Below are 18,618 nucleotides of genomic sequence, written 5' to 3'. Positions count from 1 at the left end.
AGCGTTTAGTTCAGTTAGTCCCCTTAAGGTGCAGGCTGTTTTGTTAGCAGCTGTATTTCAGTTGCCCAAAAATAGTCTCGTCTGCAGTGATGTAGTGGAAAATAAAAAAGGTGTGTAAACTATGACCTCGAGACGGTGATCATCATGATGAGGCAAACATCCACCATTTAAACAAACCGCAATTATATTTTCTGAAAAGCACTGACTTATCACGAATATTATGTAAGGCTAAAAAGGTGTCTTTTAAATGAGTTTAGGTGGGTTTACCCTCCACTTCATACATGCTGGTCAGTGGTTTTCACTGTCTGCCCGCCAACAATTTAAACCATTGAAAGGGAGGTAAGTGTCATCACTTCAGGTTCAAGCATTTCATAATTGATAATAGCAAAATCAATGCATTGCTTCTGAATTCCCAGTAAAATGTCCAATAACCAGAATATAAATTGAATTAGTCTGTATTTGGTGAGATTTACTGACGTTATGTTAGTAAATAAAATTGTTATTAATATTATTATTATTATTACGGTATTATTACTAGTAGTAGTAGGCTAGTAATCACCTCATTCCATAAATTAAAAAGCAAAGTGAAAGCTGTTGTTTTGCTCTAGCTGGGGTGACAAGGCAGCGCCCAGGAAAGCCCGTATTCTTGTTGTAAAGGAGTGGGGTAGGGACAGATCAGTTTCAGGTGTTGTCAGGAGGTAGGCCTATAACACCATGCTGGTAGGTCCAGTGTGTGCAGTCTGATGGGCTGACTTCATGTTGGTTAGGTGTCTGCAGTGGCATGCCTCAGGGTTCATTCCTGGGTACCCTTTAATTCAGCAGGCTATTTATTCGGAAATGTATGTGATTAAAGCCCTACGTTTCCTTTCAGTCACAAAAATGTGAGTGCAAAACATAAATATCGCTATGCATATATGTCCATGAATCAAAGGTACGTGAGACTTTTTCAGTTGTTAAAATATGAAGAACATCTGACTATTAAGAATAAATAAACACCCTTATCATTCTGCTGTGCAGCACCTGGCAAGCTTAGATAAAAACACAGTTCACTTTTTCCGTTTTATCAAGCAAGGAATTTTATGGGGGAACTTTGCCCTGTTATTCACAAAGTGCTACTCAAACAATACCTTCTTATTCAATTCTGAGCATGGGGTTTGACAATAAATGAACAAATACACTAAAAACTGTATCTTGAACAAGTACACTAACGCTAGCTTTAGGAAAAAGGCATTTTAGAAACTTTGAACACTTGTTTTTCTCGTTTATCAAAACAAATCCACATTTAATCTTCATGGCTAGACATGCTGAATAACATAAGATGGAAAAACAAAACACAAATTAGAATAATAAGTAAGTAGAATAAAGCAAAACATGAGGTAAAGCTTTAGCATGAGTTCTGTGACCTTGAAGTCGCATCACCAACAAGCAGAAGTCTTTCTAAATTTTAGACCAGCAGAAATTGATATTAAAGGTAACATGCATGGAGGAAAGTCAACTGATGAATGTATTTATTCGAAACTGCCAAATTACTGACAGCAAAACAGGATCATTGTTATCAGTAATCAGTACAAGTCAATCAGCTCTATTTGGAAGTCATTTTTAGCAGCTCCTCCTTGTCAATCGCAAAAAGACGCCAGCCTTCCTCAAAGGAGAGATCAGCTGCTCCCCTGCGCTTGTAGAACTCGATAGACTGCTTGTTGTTTTCTGCTACAATGAAGTGCATGCTGCTACAGCGGGTCTTCACGGCTGTCTGAGGGGGGGCAGATGAGAAAAACATTACTAGAAGCAGCAACTGGAGTACAGAATGCAGTCAAAATGAAGTTCAACCTATCACCAAATGAAGAACTACATGGGCTACTGTACCTCACTCAGAAGCTTCAGGATATGTGAACCAATGCCGAGACCTGGAGAGAAGATAGCAGATTAAATATACAGACTGCAACTCAAGCAGTTTAGGGGACAGTGTTAAAATGCCCCTTATTGCTGCAACAGCCTCTCCAGAACTGATTAACCTTTACCGCCCATCATATAACATCTGGCATGTCAACCTGCCTTACCCCTAAACTCCTCCATGACGTAGAAGTCCTCCAAGTAAAGCAGCTTCCCAATCCAAGGGTCGTATGTGAAGTAGTACATGGCAAAGCCAATCACAGTGTATCCTAAAAAAAAACATAAAAGAAGCTTATTGTATGATTCGCACATTCTAGAATGTTAAGTGCATGGCTATTTTTGTGTTTTTTTTTGGGGGGGGGGGGGGGGGGGGGGGGGGGGGGGGGGTTCGATTTCTTTACCCTCTGAGCTCTGTTGATCTTTTGGAACTTCAGCAACAAAACAATGGTAGAACGGATGATCCCCAAAGCCGTCTTCAAGTAGCTCTAAGAGTGGGTGGGATATTGACCTAACTTTATTTTCTTTGTAAGAATATATACATCTAGGTAAAAATAATAAAAACATCGGTAAATATGTGTATAAAATATGAACATAGTTAAATATACTGAAGGGTAAAATAAAGCACCTTTCTCGGTCAATATGACCTGCTCCTCCATCTCTTCAAATTTAGCAAGTTCCTAAAAGTTGCAAAGAAAGAAAGGAAGCAATAAAGCAAATTAATTATGCCTATCCCACATCTGAGGAAACATGACTTAAGTTTAACTAGAACCTCAGTGAATTAGCATATTTAGTTGATTTGCCACCAAATAGGCCACATATCTTATTGGTTGACAAAATGTTAGGCTATGCCATTTAGCTTACCTTTATGAGTCGCAAGATATCTGACACGTCCTTGGGTTCGGCCTTCCGTAATATAAACTTGTCCATTTTCTCTTTTTACTCTTTTTTCCTTTCCTCACTAGTCCTCTGAATGTAAAAGTAAGCAAAATCTGTTTCTTCATTCGCTCCTCAGGAGTTCACCCCCCGTAAATTTAGAAAACCTTATGCACAACTGCATTGGCCTCTTCACACAAAGTGTAGTGGCTTCACTGAGCACCTCCACCCTCTTTATCTATTCCTATGAGGAAGTAAATGTGTTCAGAAATCCATATTTGGGCAAACAGCCCTTTAGATCATGCCTCTGTTTTTTTCCTGTAACTGCTTATCTTTATGTTGGTCACAGTGCCTGACTTGAATGTTGTTGAAAAGTTAAATATTAACTTGGCCTAGTGTAGATGAGTACATAGACGAGACCACCTTTACATATAGTATGGGTACACAGCTGAGTAAAGAGTAACTTATATGTGGGAAAAGTGTGAAATCTCTTTCTCACAGAAATAAAAGATTCAGATTGTCTGATTGTTTTTCAGTAGGTCATTTCTGCTTCTGCTCTGCAAACATTCACAGAGATGCACTGACACAGACACACAAGCACAAAGTCATGTTTTTTTAGATAGGAAATAAGTTTTTATTGATCGCCACTTTATCTTTATACAATGGCTAGTTATATTGTTAGCTTTCTGCTGACATCTCACCTCCACTTTGTTTAAAAACAAGTTTGTAACCTTTCATATTGTTCATTATGAACAATTAATTTGAATCCTGTCTGTGTCCATTTTCCTGCCATAGGAAAGGTGGAAAATGAATTTGTTCAGGTCATCACTGTAAGAATGAGCAGACGGTAGATTAATTGGCTAACTACTGGCTATATCAGTTTTGTTTATGAGGCACATGGTCACTACTATCTACCAGCCAACACTATGACAAACTGCATGAGGTGAGATTTGTCATTGGTTGACCTGGAAAACACTCTTACTTAAACAGATTCATGAGGCCAAACAGCCGCTAGACAAATGCAAGTCCAGTGCCATAAATGCTGCATGTTTGGAAACATGGCTAACCTTACAGTCACCAAGTAGCGTTGATGGTAGGCCAGGAAAGTGCCTTTTGTGTGTATGCATTTGAGATTTTGTACTGATGGGGTTAGGGTTACCTTACCTAACTCAAACTTTACTTGCACAGTGCTGGAGCCTTTGTATAGTTCCCATCTGAACTCAAGAGTTTGCAGCTTCTCACAACATCACATCCCTGACCTCTGGTGCTTTGCTAAAGAAAAAGAAACCTGCCTGCCACAGACAGTTTACTGTTTTAGGGTGGCCAAATGACTGCATGACAGATTACCAGATAGCACAATAAAAAGCACTCTTGCATGTTATTTGAGGGCACTGAACAGAGTTATGTATTAGTTGGCTAGTTTTCAATACTTGTCTTTGAAACAGGCCAGTATGCAATTTCTTATTTTTGCTACCTTTAGCACCAGGGAAGAAACCAACATCCTCCCTAACCAACCTGCCATTTAGTGTGTTTTTTTTTGCATGTATTTTAGTTACACTTCCTATCGTGGTCTCTTCATGCAAGGCCCTAAAGCTCAAGGGTAAGCATGAATGTTTCTCCCTCTTTATGGCTCTTTAAAGGTGGTTCATTTGTATATTTAATTACTCAATGTTAAATTACAGCAGGCGGTTCCAAAATCAGTGTTCCTGAACCGTTTAACATACAAAATTCAGATCCACCCCAGTAGCTGTATTCAGCTTTTTAATAGTTCAGTTTCATAAAATCCACCAACACCGTTTTCTCCACAAGCTTCAATAGAGGAAGATTAAATAGACTTGCAGTCAACTGTCCAATGTGCAATACAGAAGCTTTGGCACATTAATTCACACACACACCACTAGAGTCTTTTACTTTGCGTTTTGTTCTCTGAGCACTGCTTTTCTTCTCAGCTGTGGCTGCCATTTACTACACTTTCACTTTCCTGTTCCTATGTTATCTAGGAAAAAAAAAAAAAGTTTCATGTAGGAACAGGAACATGGCTAACATTGCTTTCATCCACCTCAGGCAGTGCATTTTCATAATGCCATTGGACTTAACTTTACCTTGAGAGCCAACAACTCAATTAAAAAAAAAAACTGTGGGAAATTTTAGGCAACTGTCAGAATAACAAGCTCCAATGGAATTCACATTTAACATGTAACAACATGTATTGACTTTTTTTTGGCAATGTCCAAACTCAGTTTCTCTAAGGTGCTGATATATTCCTAAAAATACATGGAAAAACATACTCAAAATTTGTAATCTGTACTTAGAACACTCCCAAATATTTGTTCTTCATTCCCCGAATAAAAACTCAGTGAAGGGTGGTTGACTCAACCTGCACTTGGAAAGGTAAAAATTTTGATTGACTGTGCTTGAGCAAGTTCAAAATGGTCACGGTGACCCCCAGCAAGTATGGTAACATGTCTGACTACAATCGTATTTCATCACTGCTGTTTTATTACCCAATTCTGTAATACTTTGTAATCAGCTGTTGGCTTGCCGCCTCAGAGAATCTATCAAACATTCACTGAATTCACCGTCAATGACAGCTGTTCCTTCCCAGTGTGGTGCAGCCTCTGAAACTTTCAGGGTTAAAAAGCGAAAGTCATGAACTGAGTTACCATTTCCTGTGGTGTTTCAGTCAGACAAGCTGGTAAATTCCTAAGGACCAGACAAGACAGCATCTTACGAAAAGGTCTTTATTTGAACTTTTAGTGAGTGGTGGCTTTCACAGACTGGTAACACAGAAAGGCAGGTCAGTTCAGTTTATCAAAATACTTCAGCTTGCCCGAAGGGTCTGGAATAATCTGTGGGAGAAAATGTGTTGCATTAGTACACAAGAAATATTTCTTATCATAACAAATGCATACCTACACCACAACCGCATTCAGTAGAACATGTTATCAACCAGTGATACTCACTGTGTCACTGCCTGGCTTCCATCCTGCTGGACAAACTGAAAAAAATGACATCATTCCAGTCAGTACCTTAAGAGCGACAGCTCAAAGCATCCACTGAAAACCAGCTACTAGTTTCACTGTGCTACCGAATGACTTTGTCACAACAAGGGAACAAAATGGATGTATGACATTTATTAAAATTATAATTAATATTGAGTTTCACGTACCTTCGCCGTGTTTGTCAGTGTACTGAAAGGCCTGGACCAGCCGCAGAGTCTCATCCACAGATCGTCCCACTGGCAGGTCGTTCATGGTGATCTGCCTCAGCACACCTTTGTCATCGATGATGAAGAGCCCCCTGAGAGAGACAAGGACAAGTGGGACAAGTGAGACAAGTGAAAAACACAGTAACGTTCCCTTGTATAAATCTTTCCACTTTTTCGGTATGAAAAATCCCCATTTAGTGGGGCAATTTAGATGCATTTCAAAAAAGTTAGTAAAAGCAACAAATTTGATTCGCAGGCAGTTTAAGATGTTACAGAAAGATACAGATATTGATGCCAGACAAACTACAATTTTGGAAATTCTGACATACCACAGCTGTATGAAAGCTGGTGTATGTCCATGATTATGTGGATATATGTAGGAAGACCGAGGAGAGATGCTGATTCCCAGCTATCATTACCTCCGCCACGGAGGTTATGTTTTTGGTGCCGTTTGTTTGTTTGTTTGTTTGTCAGCAGGATTACGGAAAAACTACTGGGCCGATTTTCATGAAACTTCGGGGAAGGGTGTAGCACGGGCCAAGGAAGAACCCATTAAATTTTGGAGTGGATCGGATCCGACTCACGAAATTTGCATATCATAGCAGACTGGACTATTGGCTTTGGCGGAGGTCTGCGCTCTCCGAGTGCCCTTCTAGTTCACACCTGTTCCTATATCCAATCAGTTCTTATTCACTCCTGCAGCAACTCAAAGGTCACTTCTCTCCTTATTCTGTTAGTTGTATAGTTCATGGCATGGCATTATGGCCTTATAACAAGTGTTGTTTCATTATATGAAGTTAATGATCTACAATGTAATGTAGATATGTGATGCTCTACCTGAGTGTGTGTCCCTGGTCCTCCAGGAAGACTCCATAGTCTTTGGAAATCTGGTGAGTGAGGTCAGACAACAGTGGAATTTTCATTTGCCCAAGTCCACCCTGTTTCCTGGGGGTATTGATCCTGTTGATAACAAGAAATATTAGAAAAACAGACCTGTGTGTGTACATTTCCTCAGACTCTTTCATTCTACTGTGATCCAAAATGTCTTTAATTTTAGCCAAGAGGGCAGGAGCAAAATTAATCAAACCAAAAACAAACAATCAGACTACAACATTATCAAGACAATAGAAATGCTGAGGAGCGAGAGAGGGAGAGCATATAACGAAGGTTTGGATGGCAAACAACTTTTTCACACACCCCACATCCACCCAAAAAATCATCTATTAAGACTAAGAGCAAGGAGAGAAACTAGCTCATTAAGTTTCAGTCTTTCTCCCTGCTATTCCACAGAAGATGAAGGGTCAAACTGTTTTTAAGGGACAGTCAGTAGAGCAGAATCATGGTCCCTTAAACTATGCTGACATCCAAATGTTTTTTTGTGATATAAACAAATGTGAAAGATCGTATAATTGCATTATGATTAAAAAACAAGGTTGACCAATCAGCCATAAAAACAAATATGCCATGACAAGTGAGGGCTTTTAGAGAGAGGGTTCAGTTGTCTCCAACATGGAAAGACAAAGAGCTGATGCATTCATGTACAACAGGTAAACAAGTGCAGGTATTAATGCTGCAGCAAGCAATTTTCTTCCACACTAAAATCAAAAGCTTGGCTTGTTTCTAAAATAAAATGCAACAGATTATCAACATATGGTTGAAATAGAAAAGAAAATTCTCAAGTATTTCCATCATGGCACCAACTCAGTCAGGCTACAATGGTTTCTATTTTTTGACAGGAAAACCAGATGTATAAAAGTGTAGATTGAGTGTGTTTAGTGGGATGGAAAGCTTACCAGGCCAGGTGGGTGAACTGGGAGTCAACAGAGCAGGCGACCACCTCTGCATTGATGGCCTGAAACTCATGCACACGGTCGCTGAATGCAATGATCTCAGTGGGGCAGACAAACGTGCTGCAAAAAGATTAAACAAATACACATAAAAACCCACAACCTCAGAGCCAAAACTCAAATGAAAAGTCATTATGGTACGAACGTCTGTCTCAAACATTACTCACAAGTCCAGGGGGTAGAAGAAGAAGACGAGATATTTGCCTCTGTAGTCGGACAGTTTCAGCTCCTTGAATTCACTGTTTATAACAGCTGTTCCCTCCCAGTGTGGTGCAGGCTTGGAAACTGGAGTGGGAAAAAAAACAATCAAACCATGAATATCAACCATAACTGTCCTTTGGAGCATCCATGACCTATTCTTTGTTTGTGCAAATGTTCAAATGTCATCTCTGTTATTTTATGAGGGAAAATAACAGATTAGAGATTATTATTGAGCTTCACCACTTCCTCTATAGTGCTTTCTCCACTTCCTGTCAACAACTCTTCACCCGCCCCCTTGTTAGAGGAATACTGTCATGCTAAAATCTTCCTATGTTAACCTGTCTATGATATTAACCAGGGTTGGTGCTGTGCCACACTGCCAGGAGTGATTCAGTCGTCAATATCTCCGGAGGGGCGGAGGGAGGAACACAACCACTGAAATTCATAGAATGACGTGTCCTACCAAAGTGGTTTGTTAAAAAGTTAGGCCTACTGTTAAAAGTGGCGATAAAAACCCCACATTGCCTCCTCAGAAATACACCCAAAGTCACAGCCCATCACGTGATAGCATAAACTACAAAAAGACACTGACATTTCGCTGGCTGTTGCTATTGTTCTGACTGTACGAGGCACCGCTGCAGGACAGCCAAGCTGTAGCTAGCACTAGCTGCAACAGCACCTGCGTTGTCAGTGAGGAAAATTACCATGCACCTTATGTAGTTTGCAGCCAGTGGACAATGCAACATAATGCTACGTCTCGGGAACTCACTTTTCGCTTTGCTGAGGTGCAGGGAGTGGTCCGACACAGGCACACGGGAAGCCTCCCCGGGGTAGACGTGTCCTCCCGCGTAGTTGTGGCACTGGGAGTTTTTCACATTTGCGCTTTCCTCTGCAGATGTGGCTTTGGTGATGAGGAGAAGAGTGCACAGCGCACAGAAAACCTCCTTCATGGTGGTCGCGTGGGGCAAAACTTCCATTCCGCCGTTCCTTTGAGAGCAAATACTAGCCACTAGCCGCCTCAATCATCCACCAATCTGGCAGGAGCTGTGCAGCCTCATCCGGTGCGGCGTTTCAAAATAAAAGCATGTGTCCTATCCGTCAAGGCCCATCCAAATTTTCGAGGATGTGGGCTGAAGCTGGACCTGCTGTGTGGTTTTGAATCACCATTAAATTCGTGATGCAAAAAAAGACGTTAATAAAATCACACAACTGTAGTCGAATCTCTAAATAATTATATATATATATTTATGTACACCTGAATACATTATGTAACATGAAAACTGAACTCTAAAAAATCTAACATTGCATATTGTGGAAGATCTCTGGAGATGAGACTTCTAGCCTTGACAATACCCATACTTAAAAGATCTTAATAGATTCCTTGGTTCAGATAAATCTCTGGTGTTCTTTATTCTCTCCCTGCTTATTGTGGTACACAGTGAAATAAAACAACCGAATGAGTTATTTTCTCCATTCAAGGTGAGTTCAGTTCCACAGTAAATGAGAACCTCCTGCTTGAAATTAAATCATTGTATCCATTTCTAAATGGTGCAACATTGTCTGAGCCATTTTAGGATTTCTATGTGGAATATATGCAAAATTGTGTTTTTATTTTGTCCCACTGCAAAGAAATACATGTTTGGACACCAAAATATATTTTAATTGCAACAATCTTCTGGAAAAAATGATGCATCATTTGAAAAAAAAAAAATGTGTCAATATCTTCAACCATGACTGCACTTTAACTTTCCTCTTCATAGTGGAAGACATCCTCCTCATCCTCATACTGAAGAAGCTATCTGCATTGGGGCTGTCGAAGAACCAAATGGAAAGGTATGAACATGAAAACCATACCCCATTGCATTTATACAAGTGCAATGGCTATTTTTGTACAGTTTTCGCAAATGAGGTACATACAAACACGGGCACGCATACATCTTCCAATCTTTTTATTACAAGGGTACACATACATAAAACCAATGTTTCCATGTGCATTTCCTTGTATAATCTGCCATCTGCAATGTAACAGTTTACTACCACAAAGACTCTCATAGGTGTTTTTCAGTTCTATTAAAACAGGTACACTGACATTCTGAATTAGTTTATCGTCTTATTTCATTAAGCACTTGTCACATTACAGAGAAAAGACTGTCTTACTCCTGCTACCCGATAAAGGATTGCAAGCATTGTTAGAATTTCTTAAATGATGGGTGCCAATAGCTGCAAGCTAATGTGGTAGCTTGCTGTTAGCTGCAAGTGTTGGTTTGAACCGTATTTTTTAACTGAGGTGTTGGTGTGAAACTTTTTCACCACAATGTGGTCAAGTACTTGCACAAGAAAATTCAAAATGTCCAAGTATCCCTGTAAATTCCAACTTAAAATGTACCACTGCTGGCATGTTTATCACAAAACACATTCTCAGCAATAAATGCACATGGCAGATAATAGCTAATGATGAACAAATAATTAATCCAGCATCTCTTTTTGATTTGAAAGAGAGTAATGCTACCAGAAAGATTTGACTGATGAAGACAATGAGACTAAGAGTAAAAGTGTGTTAACATGCACAGCTGTTCCAGATAGTAGCTCATATCCCGGTTACAGTCATTGTTGTTTTAAATATGCATATTTGGGAAAATAAATACCCCTGTATACATAAATGGGATAAGGTGCATACGTGCCTTAGCATCCCAGCTGCTTAGTGTGATCTAGCTTTCTAATCCAGGTTTGTTGAAATCGGGATAAGAGCTCATCCGAGGTTATTGTAAATAGGATGTAATGTTTACATGAGACAACTCAAAGACAGGACACCTAGGTATCTCCAAAATTAACATATGAATAAACACACTCACTGAATATGTATTCAAACATCTGTCTTTTTGATGCATAGAATCACCAAGAATTTTTCTATGGGGATCTTAAGAGTCTGCCTGTTCACCTTGGAGTGTTACACAAACATGACATTTGACACATTCATCTTCTTAGCAACAACAGTACAAGATCTGCCAGGCACATGTTTGGTTTGGCAAGATAAAAGAAAATGCTTTAAACCTGATGCCGTTCCCTTGCTAACTCTTTACTCCTTTTATTACATATATTCAAAGAAAAACATATGGGGTAACAACAGTCCTTTCCAAGTCACACTTCTCTAAAGTTTGTCTTTTTACCCTGCTGCCTTTTCTGCTGCCTTTGTAACAAGGGACTATGTGAAAATGACAAGAATTAGTTAACTCACACAGAATAATTTATTATGTTCACTTGAGTTAATACAAAGCCATTTCCACAGGCCAGGCGGTCTCTTTTTGGATGGATAGTGACACATGGCATATGGATAATGGCACCTCGAAAATGACCCAAGATAACCGCCAAACAAGCAAATTTAGGATCTGTCAACCAAATATATTCACTTGGGGCCAGATTTACAAAACGTTCTTAAGTTAAATAAAACCCAAAAAACTCCTTAAGTGCTATTTTTGTGATTTTTGCCCTCAGCAATAAGTTAAATCGAGGTTAATATTCTTGAAATAGTATTTACTTGAGTTTGTCTTTAAAAAAAAAAAAAAAACCTTTAGGATAAAAGGTGTTTTGAGAAGCTAAGTTAATATTTCTAATGTTTTCCTCTCACTGTTAACTTCACACTGGGGTAGCGTCAAATGATTGTCAAAGACAAGGCCTGTAATTCAATATTTCTGAAGGTAAAATGGAAGTCCCAACATGAGGTGAGGTAGCCAATAGTTAAATATTCTCACGTAAAAAACATAAGGGCTTCGGCAAAGAATTTGGCAACACTGTAACTAAGTAATCAACAATTGCACTTACGGTTGTTTTAAAAGGAAAATACTGGTGTCATTTAGAGTTCTAGCTACTGTCTACGTCTAGTTTACATTTCCCTCAGTCATTTTGCAATGCTTCATGTTTACTGTGAGGGATTATCTAGCACCGGTAATTTCAAAGTAGAAGAAAGAGGCAGCAAATAGTATCTTCTCAAGGTAGGAAATGAGCCCTGATATCTCCAACTACGCTGACTGTGTGTAGACACCATCATGAATATTGTAAAGGAGAGGGACAACCTAGACAATTGGCACAAACTTTAAAATAAAAACACTGGTATTATCCTTTTAGTGCATTTAAGCACTTAACTTTCTTCCTATCAGTGTTTGTTAATTTTACTCTGAGAAAATGTTTGTGAATTTGGCCCCTGTTGTTAAAATGAACATACAGTATCAACATTAAATTACTTGTTGACGTTTCAAAATAGCATAACTGATCATTTACATTATTATGCTCTGGGTCTGAGGCACTAGTTTAGGGTACAGTATGTGGACTAGGAGCGAATCATGACTGTATGTTAAGAACGAGACTGTTTGGGAGGGCAGCAAGTAAATAAAGAATAGTGGGGAAGAGGCGAAGGAAAGAAGGGATGAATAAACTTTAGCTAATAGACTTCAGCTTGGTCCAGGGGTTGGTGCCGCGCACCTCCAGCGGTGGTTCGTTGTGGAAGATGTGGTTGCACAGTTCGTCCAGTGGGGGTTCAGGGTCTGTGGTGGCAAACTGAGCAGCATCTTCAATTTCTTTCCTCACCTCCACGTCAATCTCCTACATAGACAGGACACACAAGGCAGAGAAAAGATAAGATAGAACTGGTTATGAACACTTTTTTTGTTTCATTAGGTATTTTTACATAGGCCCCCTTTACAACTGGTATTAACACACATCTTGAATTTGTATTGTGTCTAGATATAATTTACCTGGATTACATTTGACATTACAATGTGTCTCCAGTACACACATTCAATTGGATCTCTTTCCTTCACCTAAACTGGGTATGCCACTTTCTCTCACAACATTCACATCTTTTAAAACTGACAGTTAATTCCTTGTGTCGCTCGTTCCTGTTCCATCAATATCCTGAAAATCCAACAGGTATGTTTCTATGATATTTTGACAACATATAGTACTATTCGAGAAGCCTGCCACTTGTTTAACCTGCTTGTGTTGTTGGATGCATTTTAATTTCTGGTGTAAAGGCAATGGCAATGACACTAATAGAGACTGAAATATTTGTGCATCAAGGTAAAAAAATAAACAAATTATCATTTAATTTATCATTATCGAGGTAAATGTGACAATATATCGTGATATGGATTTTGAGTCATATCGCCCAGCCCTAACATCAAGGGTAATGTAACCCTGGACATCTCACTGGAGTAACATTTTTCAGTTTCCAAGTTTGAAAATATAACTACCTTGAGCTCCTCCACACTGGCCATGTTGTTGCTGAGCATCCGGTCCTTGAGCAAGGAGATGGGATCACTCTTACTGCGGACCTCCTGGATCTCCTCACGTGTGCGGTAGCTGAGATGGAGAGATTGGGGCAGGGAAATGGTAGGGATGCACTAATAGCACAATACTACAGCTGATACAAATTCTGACCACTAAACTTGAAGTACTGGACAATCCTGATTACCAGTACTAGAATACATTATGTTCACTAAACAACATTAAGACTAAGATCATTATTTTGAGGTTGCTGGACAAAAATATAATGATATTATCCCCTTTACTCCATTAGAGAGATCTAACATCCTTCTGCATGCGAACTAGCAGAAAATCGAATTGCTTTTCTGTTATTTCTGATATGTTCACATTTAAGCCTGGTATCAGCCCAACAGCCAATAACAGTACTGGTATCTGAGCTCAGTCCATCCCTATGCTGTGGTCAGGGCATTGCAGAGCCACTACAGCGGGCAGGAGAGTGCATGAAGACTACTGTGGCACACAGCAGGAGTAAGGGGCAGCAACAGAGTGTGGATAACATTTCTAGGTCAGCAAACTTCATTGAGATTATTATTCATTAAAAAATCTATACATATATAGTTTAAATATTGCTTTAAAGATAATCATAAAAACAAGCAGTAATAGCGATCAATGCATGAATTACTCAGAACTCACAAGTTACAAAGGTATAATAAAGGTATAATATAAACTCTGTTTTTAAAGGTGCTATATAAATAAAGTTATTATTATTATCATTATTATTATTATAATCAAGAAAGGTGAGCATTTACCTGACACCAGGATCGCTCATACTGTGTCCATGGTAACGGTAGGTCTGAAGTTCCATGAGGATAGGACCCTGATTACAGGTGGAATAAAAAAAAACAAAGAAACAAATTTAGTTTGGGGGGGAAAAAACACCACACTGACTCCTTAATACAATGCAAGTTGTTAGCTCACCTTCCCAGATCGGCAGTGATTAGCTGCAAACCTGGTGGCCTCCCTGACACACAGGATATCCATCCCATCCACCTGGAAACAATAACATATCCCCATTTTATTAGATAAATGCGTGCCTCTTTTCCAGCAAGTGGTGCGGAAAAGTGAAAAGACAACAACCCCCACCAACACAATTATTTAAAAACAGAGACGGAGACAGACAATATTGAACGATGACATGCGTTTATAGACAAACTAAATCTGTAAGTACACTCATTTGATAGAAAAACCATTCACTTAAACAATAATTATAAGGCTTTTAACTTGTTAACACAACTAAACCCAGTTACAGGAATGATGAACTTAGGAGAACAGAGCTCCCGCTCAGCCTTAATACAACACTTTTCAAGTTAGTTAGGAGTCAGCTGGGATAGCAAGATTGAATTTTCAGACCAGCAGGGAAAATGTGGGTGCAAGAAACTAATGACTAATGCACTCCCCTTCTTTAACAAATACTGCTGAGGACCCATGAGCAAGGTACAGTATATAATCCCAAATTGTTCCATCTGAGATTCTGAATGGCTAGCAGTGGTGTTAAAGAGCCTGTGTGCTCAGTTAATCTACCCTGTGGTAACAACAAAAAAAAAAAGGTTAAAATAAACGAGACAGAGCATTACCCTGAGACCAGGGATGAAGTCTCCTCTCTTGTAGTAGTCCGTGCTGGCTGCAGCTCGCTCTACTGAAGTGCCCATGCCATATTTGTTGTTCTCACAGATGAAGATGACGGGCAACTTCCAGAGAGATGCCATATTGTAGGTTTCAAAAATCTGACCCTGTGAAACACAAATATGGTCACATTTTTTGGCGAAGAGATCTGATTTTCACTCTATCGTATTTTTTTCCAACGACCTTTGCTTGCAATAAATTTAAAACATATACATATATATAGACATATATACTGTGTATATATATCTATATCTATATATATACATATACATACATGTGTATATGTGTATATATATATATATATATATATTTATTTATTTATTTTTTATTCTTAAATTGAATGTCAATGTCAGAATGTATCTCAATTCAATATACAAACTTTCTATGACGTACCTGGTTGGCTGCACCGTCACCATAGAGACAGACACACACCTCGTCTGTGCCCAGATACTTGGAGGCAAGAGCTACACCAGCACCCAGGGGGACCTGAGGGGATCCAGACATGACTGAGGTTACATTAGGAACACAACCTCTATATAATAAACATTTTATTAATCTTTATTTGTAAAGCACTTGGGGTGGGGGTTCTTCCTATGTCATTTCCTCCTGGTTTCTTCCTATGTCATTTCTAGCAAAAATCTTGCACAAAACAGGCTGTTTGAACATATAGGCATGGCTAAGCGTGTTGATGACCAATGTCACCTTCCTTTAGCTCTGTTACATTTACATTGACCCCCCTGGCTTAAGACACTCCACTAAGAAAAGCAAGTGAATTACCTGAGCTCCAACAATACCATTTCCTCCATAGAAGTGTTTAGTGTACATATGCATAGAGCCTCCCTTCCCCTTTGCAATACCACCTCTTCGGCCTGAAAATAACAGAGCGAGATAGCAGGGGTGAATGACAAGACAGAAGAATAACTTAGATCTCAAAATCATTCTTTAATATGTCACTGAGATGCTGTTTCAGCAGAGCCAACTCACCTGTGAGCTCGGCCATAATTTCCTTCACAGTCCCTCCCCTGGTTAAGGTGTAGCCGTGGGCGCGGTACGCAGTGATCAGGTGGTCTTTCAGGTTAATTGCTGCTTCGATACCAACCGCACAAGCTTCCTATCAGGAGAAAACAAACAGCTGGTTTTATTTGTGCCATCTGACAGTCTGTGCCATTCAGTTTGTGTGGCGGCTTAATGAAGCTGTAGTCTCTGAGCAATTGTCTTAAGATAACGTATAATTTCAGGTAGTATTTTGGTAGTATTTTATAGCAGTCTTTTTGCTACAGTGTCTCCATTTCAAATGGTGGAAGAATGAAATGCTTTACACATTGTAATTGTACATATTAGGGAAAATGACTGGGCACTCAACCTGGCCATCATACAAGTGGCAAAATCCTCTGATGATCTTCTGCTTATAGAGCTGATCAGCCTTCAGCTCCATACGCCTCATGGTCTGCATGGTGCGGTAGTACTGCAGACCCTCCTCACGAGTCAAAACCACCTCCGTTGCCGGAGCCTCATCCAGTTTGTGGACATCACATTTCTACAGGAAGGGGAAAAAATGGTAGTAACTTACAGTTTGAAATGTGTACATATAAGTTTAATAAAAACATATATAACTTGGTGTTTGAAGCTTACCTTTACTTCAAAAGTAGCCTGGGATGTGAAGTCAGCATATGTGCGTGCTGACATGACCGCTGCAGTCCCCTGCAGCAGGAGAAAAGGGAAAAATGTTGAGTAAAAAATAAACTGTGCTGCAAACATAAGACAGGCTAGGAGAGGCAGAAAAAGGCACATGTGATGAAAGGACATACCCAGGAGGAAAGATATTGAGAAAACAAAAATCTAATATAACTAATATGCTAATTCAACTGCAGTCCACACCTTCAACGCATTACTCAGATATCTACCAGTATATTCACCTGTCGCAACTGACAACTGTGCTGACAGTACGGTTGCAGGTGTGCAATAACAATAACGTTGAATGTTAGACCAAGGGCTCACAAACTTTTTCTTGTCAAGGACCCCCAAAAAGACAAAATTAGACCATGGACCCCCCAATTGATGAGATTTTGTCCATACAGGTAGATTTGTTGTTGTTGTTGTTGATTTAGTATTGAATTGCATTCTGTTTATACTGTATGTGGGGAGATAATAAAGGTGCGAGTTAAACATATGATTACAATATTCAACCTTGTAACGTTACATTCTTCCATTGGGATAAATTCTAGTAAATCAAAAACTTAATGGGTGGAGTCTTCACATGCCAAAACACTGACCCTAAGTTTTGTGCTGACTTTAGCTGCGCTAGCCAAGCAAGCTATCATTCGGCCTCAGTCTGGCAAGGTCAGAACACCAATGCTAATCTTATTTTGGGTAAAAATCGGTGGTTTTAGATGGTAAACATGATGCAACGTTTAAGCTAACATCATATTTAGCTTAAAAATTAGGTACTTACATTTCGCTGAGCGCATGCTCTTAGCACGTTAGAGATATTGGCCAGCATCTTTCCTAAGCTAACTCGCTACTGTTTCCCACTTTACGGCTCCGTCCTTCTTGTCGCGGCTCTGTCCTTCCGGTCTGCTCACATTTCTTCTTCGCTGTGTTCAATTACGGCTCGAAAACGTTGATGCCGCCACCAGCTGTTGGAGTTTAGCACGTTATGACGTCGGGCACAGGGTTCGGCTCGTTAGTCAAAAATTAACTCATTATTATTCATTACTTGTTACTCATTTGAAAATAAATGGTATTACTTTACTCCCTGTGATGAGTCATTCGTCATACTCCTCGTTACTTTTTCGTTACACCCCACACAATTCAATTTGGCAGTTGGCATCCTCTTAACTTACCTTCAAATAATGTGATTACTCGGTTATCTCTCCAGTGAATGATTGGGGTAACCAAATAGCATTTTTGTCAAATGTTCTTGTCATAGTTTTGCTCGGTAAAATTAAACTAGGTCCTACTGAGAATATGCACTCAGAGAAAGTAGGCTATGCTAAACTTTAATGCTATTTCTCATGTAGCCTAAGCTAGCCTTGTGTGAGTGGATGATGATATGCCAAAAAAACAACAACAAAAAAACAAAAAAAAACGGGAGGATACAGTTTTGGATTGTTCAACTTCAATCCGGTATTTATAGGTAGCTACTAACAAAAATACATTTTTAGATTGTAACTGTAATATCGAAAATCTATTTGTAATTCGTTACTGGGGAAAGTAAGCTATTGTCTGTAACGTAGGCTATTATTGATCGACGCTGAGGCCTGATTTGGTTTGGATGTGGATGAGGACTCGCAGTAGCCAGGTCTGCATTATAACAGCAGAGACAGGGACTTTGACAATAGGCTAAATCACCTCGATCTACCGGTAACGTGTTAATATTTATCACTCGGGGCGGGCCTACAGGGCGATGCGTGGTGTGGTCGGTGAAACAGTTTCTGTGCGCATCATCTCCGCTCAGCCCTGCTCCCATCATCCTGGAGGAGCCCCGTCTCTCTCCTCCATCCCTCCATCCCTCCATCCATCCTGGCACTGAATACTCTTTTCACATCATCTAGCGTTCAAAATGACCTTCAAAGTATCTAGTTGAGTGGTTTATTTTTGGCCTTCAAAGGGGGGGGGGGGCTGCGCATATTGCTGGGCTAGTGGAAAACGGATACC

At 39.6% G+C, this 18,618-nt stretch overlaps 3 protein-coding genes across 3 annotated transcripts; all 3 read right to left on the bottom strand.

Annotated features, from left to right (window-relative positions):
• Window positions 1-1,062: 1,062 nt before the first annotated feature.
• On the bottom strand, window positions 1,063-2,955 carry LOC139651955 (diamine acetyltransferase 1-like). Its single transcript, XM_071528856.1, has 6 exons — window positions 2,752-2,955; window positions 2,516-2,567; window positions 2,292-2,375; window positions 2,058-2,159; window positions 1,864-1,904; window positions 1,063-1,750 (listed from the first exon to the last, which is right to left on the bottom strand). The coding sequence occupies exons 1-6, from the start codon at window positions 2,815-2,817 to the stop codon at window positions 1,583-1,585; spliced, it is 513 nt and encodes a 170-aa protein (XP_071384957.1). The 5' UTR covers window positions 2,818-2,955; the 3' UTR covers window positions 1,063-1,582.
• A 2,535-nt stretch (window positions 2,956-5,490) lies between these two features.
• On the bottom strand, window positions 5,491-9,073 carry prdx4 (peroxiredoxin 4). The gene is made up of 7 exons (XM_071528859.1): window positions 8,789-9,073; window positions 7,986-8,103; window positions 7,765-7,881; window positions 6,809-6,931; window positions 5,933-6,063; window positions 5,727-5,761; window positions 5,491-5,612 (listed from the first exon to the last, which is right to left on the bottom strand). The coding sequence occupies exons 1-7, from the start codon at window positions 8,994-8,996 to the stop codon at window positions 5,562-5,564; spliced, it is 783 nt and encodes a 260-aa protein (XP_071384960.1). The 5' UTR covers window positions 8,997-9,073; the 3' UTR covers window positions 5,491-5,561.
• An 880-nt stretch (window positions 9,074-9,953) lies between these two features.
• Window positions 9,954-17,535, bottom strand: pdha1a (pyruvate dehydrogenase E1 subunit alpha 1a). Its single transcript, XM_071528858.1, has 11 exons — window positions 17,414-17,535; window positions 16,594-16,662; window positions 16,325-16,498; window positions 15,946-16,072; window positions 15,739-15,830; window positions 15,355-15,447; window positions 14,913-15,068; window positions 14,257-14,328; window positions 14,088-14,155; window positions 13,266-13,374; window positions 9,954-12,615 (listed from the first exon to the last, which is right to left on the bottom strand). Exons 1-11 carry the CDS (start codon window positions 17,459-17,461, stop codon window positions 12,451-12,453), a joined length of 1,173 nt encoding a protein of 390 aa, XP_071384959.1. The 5' UTR covers window positions 17,462-17,535; the 3' UTR covers window positions 9,954-12,450.
• Window positions 17,536-18,618: the final 1,083 nt, after the last annotated feature.

This window comes from Centroberyx affinis, unplaced genomic scaffold, assembly GCF_046629955.1.
Source record: "Centroberyx affinis isolate AG114_WGS23_722 - 3 ecotype Tasmania unplaced genomic scaffold, CSIRO-AGI_Caff_v1 ptg001735l_1, whole genome shotgun sequence".
NCBI classification, from domain to species: Eukaryota; Metazoa; Chordata; class Actinopteri; order Beryciformes; family Berycidae; genus Centroberyx; species Centroberyx affinis.
Note: the sequence above shows the minus strand (reverse complement) of the source record. Positions and strands in the feature narration are given on the sequence as shown.